Source organism: Dipodomys ordii, unplaced genomic scaffold (genome assembly GCF_000151885.1).
Source record: "Dipodomys ordii isolate 6190 unplaced genomic scaffold, Dord_2.0 Scaffold4, whole genome shotgun sequence".
In the NCBI taxonomy this organism is placed as follows: domain Eukaryota; kingdom Metazoa; phylum Chordata; class Mammalia; order Rodentia; family Heteromyidae; genus Dipodomys; species Dipodomys ordii.
Window position 1 is genome coordinate 32,778,764 of NW_012267220.1, and position 6,558 is coordinate 32,785,321.

The window sequence follows — 6,558 nt, forward strand, 5'->3', positions numbered from 1 at the left end:
TAGCGCTCTACCACTTGAGCCACAGCGCCACTTCCGGCTTTTTTCTTTTTGCTTATGTGGTGCTGAGGAATCGAACCCAGGGCCTCATGCATGCAAGGCAGGTGCTCTACCACCTTCCCAGCCCTGGCTTTGAACCTTGATTCCCAGATTTCAGGCTCCAGAGTAGGTAAGATTATGGGCCTGAGCCACTGGCACTAGTGCCTGGCTCTTTTTGGCATTTTTGAATCATGGTCTCTGAATGTAGACTATTTTGGTCTCAAATTTAAGATCCTGTCTTGGTTTACCAAGTTTCCTAAAAATATTCTTATATCATCAGATATCCAATCAGTGTTAAAATGTCCAATTGTCAAATAAAATATGGCACGCATATATATACATATGCATATTTTAAACTGGGATCCAATTCCTGGGATTTTTCTCCCATATTTCTCTTTTTGTGTTTGTTTTTGCTTTTTGCTGGTCCTGGGGCTTGAACTCAGCGCTTGGGCGCTGTCCTGGTGCTTCTTTGTGCTTAAAGCTAGCACTCTACCAACTGAGCCACAGGACCACTTTGGGCTTTTTCTGAGTAGTTTATTATAGATAAGAGTCTACTGACTTTTCTGCCCTGGCTGGTTTTGAACTGCAATGCTCAGATCTCAGCCTCTTGAATAGCTAGGATTACAGGCATAAGCCACCAGCACCCAGTTCCCCATATTTTCTTGCAATTTATACTTGAAAAAGCTATGTTGTCTAGTGAGTATTAGTTGAGCCTCACTCCAGTCCTGTCTTCTGTTTTTCCTATATGTTGATCATCTCTTCTATTATTAAATAGCTGAGTCTAAGCTTAGACACCAAACTACATAATAATTTAAATTGGCTGTAGAATGTATTTAGGTTTTCCTGCTTATAATATAATTTCTTTTTTCAGAGACCTGCAGCGGATAACCCTACCCAGCATTAACCGCCTCAGGCATTTCACCAATGACACTATTCTGGATGTCTTCTTCTACAATAGCCCCACCTACTGTCAGACTATTGTGGACACAGTAGCTTCTGAGATGAACCGAATATACACACTTTTTCTGCAGCGGAATCCTAACTTCAAAGGGGGTGTCTCTATTGCTGGTCATAGTTTAGGTAACACTTGAATTCTCTGTAACCAGAGAGAAATATCACTTGAAAGGACACTGGCTTTGAAACACAATGTCTTCTATGAGTTTTCTAGATTTACAGATCTAGAAATGGTCTGTGCTGAAGAATTTGGAAGGCATTAGAAGGGTGGTGGTAAATTGAAAAGATACTTTTTTATTGGCTTATGACTTTTTCTTGTATAAAAGGCAATCATTTTTCTGGGTTCTGGTGGCTCACGCCTGTAATCTTAGCTACTCAGGAGACTCAGATCCGATCACGTTCAAAGCCAGCACAGGCAGGAAAGTCCATCAGACTCTAATCTCCAAATAACCATCAGAAAACCGGAAGTGGCACTGTGGCTCAAGTGGTAGAGTGTTGGCCTTGAGCTGAGGAGCTCATGTATAGCACCCAGACCCAGAGTTGAAGCCCCACAACTGACAAAAAAAAAAAAAATAAAGAAAAAGACAGTTATTTAGTGCTAATGCTCAGAAGTTGTTCCTTTCTTCTATTTTACTTGTAGGTTCACTTATATTGTTTGATATCCTAACAAATCAGAAAGATTCTTTGGAGGATATTGACAATGAAAAGGTAATTTAGCTGTTTAGATAGATTCTCTTATAGTATTTCATGGTAAAAATTTTAGATGAATGTTTTTGGCTGAAGTTAGACTCATATCATGATGTTAATTTTACACTTATTTTAACTAATTATTTTACATTCATTTTAACTTTATTTGTCTGACTCTTAACTTTTCTTGACTGATAGAAGTAGGATAGTAATCAGCTTCTACAGATAATTGTGATATCATAACCTAGCCATAGCTAGTATCTTATTTCCTTCCATAAATAAAGCACTATTGACACATTAATAGAATTGTAGAATCATTAAGCTAATTGGAGTTTGCATGTAAGGAAATGAAGAAAGAATTGGATGATTTACAGAAATTCTGTTTGAAAGCAAAGGGAGGGGGTTTGATATTTAAACATGTATCTTTTTCTTTTTTTTGGTGATATTGGTGTTTGAACTTGGGTTTTGTGTTCTACCAGTTGAGCTATACCTCCAACCTATCTTTTTTTTTTTTTTGGTGGGTCATGGGGCTTGTATTCAGGGACAGCACGTCCCTCCTGAGCTTTTTCACTCAAGGCTAGCAGCTGCCACTTTGAGCCACAGTGCCACTTCTTGTTTTCTGGTGGTTACTTGGAGATAAGAATCTCACGGACTTTCTTGCCCAAGCTGGCTTCGAACTGCCATCCTCAGATCTTAGCCTCCTGAGTAGTTAGGATGTGAGCCACTGGCACCTGGCTTACCCTAAACATAGCTATAAAACAAAGTCCTATGAACATATATTACTGATAGTATTAATTTGTAACTTAGCAAATATGACACTTTTTAAGTGTTGTGTTTTTCCTGTTGGACCTTGAGTTTTTCTAGATAAGGGCTTTTTTTTTTCTTTTTTTTGGGTCTGGTCGTGGGGCCTGAACTCTGGGCCTGGGCGCTGTCCCTCAGCTTTTCAGCTCAAGGCTAGCGCTCTACCACTTGAGCCACAGCGCCACTTCCAGCTTTTTTTCTTTTTTGCTTATGTGGTGCTGAGGCATCAAACCCAGGGCCTCTGGCATGCAAGGCAAGGGCTCTACCACTGAGCCACCTTCCCAGCCCCAAGATAAGGGCTTTTTGTCAATAAATGCTTGTTAGTAATGATGGAACATCATTTACTCATTCATGTAAAAATATGTTTTTAAAGCTAGGCCTGTAATCCTAACTATTCAAGAGGCCGAGAGCTGAGGATTGGCTCAGATCCAGCAGGGGAAGACAAGTCTATGAAACTGTTACTTCTAATTAACCAACACAAAGCTGGAAGTATACATTGGCTACAGGGGTAGAGCACTAGTTTTGAGTGGAAAAAGTAAAGCAAGAGCATGAGGCCTTGAGTTCAAGGCCTAGTACTGGCACACACAAAGTATTTTTAGTTGGAACTGCAAAAATTTAGATCATTCTTCATTTGCATTTGTATAACATTTAATATTTAAAGATGTAGAGGCTGGGAAGTTGGCTCAGTGGTAGAGTGCTTGCCTCACATGCATGAGGCCCTGGGTTCTATTCCTTAGTGCCACATAAGCAGAAAAAAAAAGCCAGAAGTGGTGCTGTGGCTCAAGTGGTAGAGTGCTAGCCTTGAGCTAAAGAGCTGAGGGACAGTGCCCAGGCCCAGAGTTTAGCCCCCACGACTGACCTGCCCCCCCAAAAAAAAATGATATATTACCATGAGAATTTTATATACTGTATTTCATAAAGTAAAATGGTATTTATAAAAGAAATAAATTTTGAGGATATGAAATTTATGATTTACTTTTTAGGGTTCACCCTCTACCGTTATGGATCAAGGAGATACACGAACACTAGAGGAAGATTTGAAGAGACTTCACCTCTCTGAATATTTTAGTATCTTTGAGAAGGAGAAAGTAGATAAGGAAGCTCTGGTAACAATAACCTTTTAAAATTTAGTGTCAAAGCATTTTCTGTATTTTCATGTGTATTACTAAGGACCTGCTCATTAGAAACATTAGTCATAAATTCTTTTTTTAAATTTTTATTTATTTCTTATTGTGAAAATACTATACAGAGGGGTTTAGTCACAAATTCTATCATTAATACTATTCTTTATCATTGTTTATTTTCTTTTATCATATAAAATGATCTTTGCTATGTGGCAGTTCAAAGTTTAGATGAGCCATATTGAGATGATTTCGCAATTATATATCAGTGGAGCAAAGTCAGACTAACTAGTGCAGATTAGTGAAAACAGAAGGGCTAGAATAAGCCGAGCCTGGTGGCTCACGCTGTAATCCTAGCTACTCAGAAGGCTGAGATCTGAGAATCGCTGGGCAGAAAAGTCCATGAGACTCTTATCTCCAATAAACCACTCAGAAAACTGGTAGTGGCACTGGGGCTCAAGTGGTAGAGTGCTCGCCTTGAGCTGAAGAGCTGAGGGACAGCGCCTAGGCCCAGAGTTCAAGCCCCATAACCGACCAAAAAAAAAAAAAAGCTGAAACAGTTAATCACTTAAGACCTAATTCTTTTTTTTTTTTTTTTGTCGTGGGGCTTGAACTCTGGCTGTCCCTCAGCTCTTCACCTCAAGGTGAACACTCTCACTTGAGCCACAGCACTACTTCTGGTTTTCTGAGTGGTGTATTGGAGATAAGAGTCTCACGGATGTTCCTGCCTGGGCTGGCTTTGAACCCCGATTCTCAGATCTCAGCCTCCTGAGTAGCTAAGGATTACAGGCGTGAGCCACTGGTGCCAGGCTTATTTCAGGTCTTTATTGTACATATCTAGAGCTGTTGTTGCTGTTTGCTTATTAGTTCTTTTCCAACTTTAGTTATGTTCTTTTCTGGTTTGTGATACAGACATTCACTTAACAGGTATTTAGTAAATGCTTATTTACTATGACTAGCATACTGTGTCAAGTACTGAGGATAGACTAGTAACAACACAGACATGGTTCCTGACCTAAAAGGTTTTGTATTTCACTGGGGAAGACACATTACATAATCACAAACATAATCACAGCTATGAGAACTAACAAGTACACAGTAGCATAAAAATGATTAATAAGATAAATTAACCATGTGTTGAGAAGGCAAGGGAAGTCTTGCCTTTAAGATATATGCTACTTAAATTGAGAGTTTAATTGTTACGCTTCTGTTGTTGTTGTATATTCTCACTGCCTGTGTCCATTAGTATAGGAGTATAATCCTTAGGAAGGTGATATTTTAAGTGAATGTGGAAATCCAAGATGGTTTTTGTCATAAAGTCACTAGATGCCTAGCTTTCCTAGACTTGTTTTTTTTAAACAAAACCACAATGTTATTTATATTGCAAAACTGATTCTTCCTACTCATATATATGTTATGATCAAAACAATCAAGCTATTAATGACATTGTACCACTAGAGAGTCAGAGCAATTTGGAGTAAAGAACAACAAAGTGCCTAGGACTTAGACTGCAGATGTTGCTCAAGTACCAGCCATGAGCATAAAAGCTCAGGCATAGCACCCAGGCCCTGAGTGCAAACCCCCAGGATGGGCATGTACATAGACACACACATACACTGATGCCAGACAAGAGCACTAGACCCTGAATTCAAACCCCAGAACTAGCATCAAACACACACTCCTCTCCTCCCTCCCCCCCTCCCCCCGCAAAAAAGTAAGCAATGTGCCTAGGTTTTATTTCTCTCAGGGAATAGGACATTTAATTGATTTTATTTTGCCTAGAAATAAAAGATAGTTTGGTTTTCTGTGATTAGGCTTTATGTACAGACAAAGATCTTCAGGAAATGGGAATTCCCTTAGGACCAAGAAAGAAGTTACTAAACTATTTTGGGACCAGAACAAGTGCAATGGTATGTATATATTAGGACTTGTTTTACTAAACAATTTTTTGGCATATATAGTGTGTACCTTTATGTTTTGTGTGGTGTTTATTTGGAGAGCTAAACAGGTTTTTGTTTTCCTTACAGTGGGGCCTCGATGTATTGCTCTGCCTGGCCTCAAACTCCTGTTCTTTTTTCTTTGTGTGTATGTGATGGTACTGGAGCTTGAACTCCATGCTTCACACTCTAACTTTTTCACTCAAGGCTGGCATTCTACCACTTGAGCCACACACCTTCACTACCTGGGCTTTTTTTTTGTCAGTCTTGGGGTCTGAGCTCTGGGCCTGGGTGCTCTCCTTCAGCTCAAGCTTGAACTCCATGCTTCATACTCTATTCTAGCTTTTTCACTCAAGTCTGGCTTTTTTTGGGGGGGGGGTCCGGTCGTGGGGCCTGAACTCTGGGCCTGGGCGCTGTCCCTCAGCTCTTCAGCTCAAGGCTAGCACTCTACCATTTGAGCCACAGTGCCACTTCCGCCTTTTTTTTTCTGCTTATGTGGTGCTGAGGAATCGAACCCAGGGCCTCAGGCATGCAAGGCAAGCACTCTACCACTGAGCTACTGTCCTAGCCCTTCATTACCTGTTTTTTGGTATAAAGAGTCTCGGAATTTTCTGCCTCAACTAGCTTTGAACCTTGATCCTCAGATCCTTGATCCTCCTGAGTAGCTAGGATTATAGATGTGAGCCACTGGTGCCCCACTCAAACTCTTGGCCTTTAAGTAATCCTTCCATCTCAGCCTCCCGAGTACCTGGGACTACAGGTGCATACCACCATACCTGGCTAGCGCAAACAGTTTGGATCACTGATTTTTTTTTTTTTTAGGTTCTTTTAGAAGTCAACTACATTTTCTTTATCCATATCCTTAAAAATGGTATGCTTTGAAGTCTTAGCTCCTCATGACTCCTATCATTTATACACACACACATATATATATATATATATATTTTAGAATAGCGTTCTTTTTTTGCGGGGGGAGGGTCCAGTAGTGGGGCTTGAACTCTGGGCCTGGTTGCTGTCCCTCA

General features: G+C 40.2%; 1 protein-coding gene across 1 annotated transcript in view; it reads left to right on the forward strand.

Moving 5' to 3' along the window:
- Nucleotides 1–6,558, forward strand: part of Ddhd2 (DDHD domain containing 2) — a 25,865-nt gene that overhangs the window by 9,462 nt on the left and 9,845 nt on the right. The window contains exons 6-9 of the mRNA XM_013024299.1: nucleotides 910–1,116; nucleotides 1,631–1,698; nucleotides 3,462–3,584; nucleotides 5,414–5,509. Coding sequence (XP_012879753.1) covers nucleotides 910–1,116; nucleotides 1,631–1,698; nucleotides 3,462–3,584; nucleotides 5,414–5,509 — 494 coding nt within the window. The remainder of the gene's footprint in view (nucleotides 1–909; nucleotides 1,117–1,630; nucleotides 1,699–3,461; nucleotides 3,585–5,413; nucleotides 5,510–6,558) is intronic.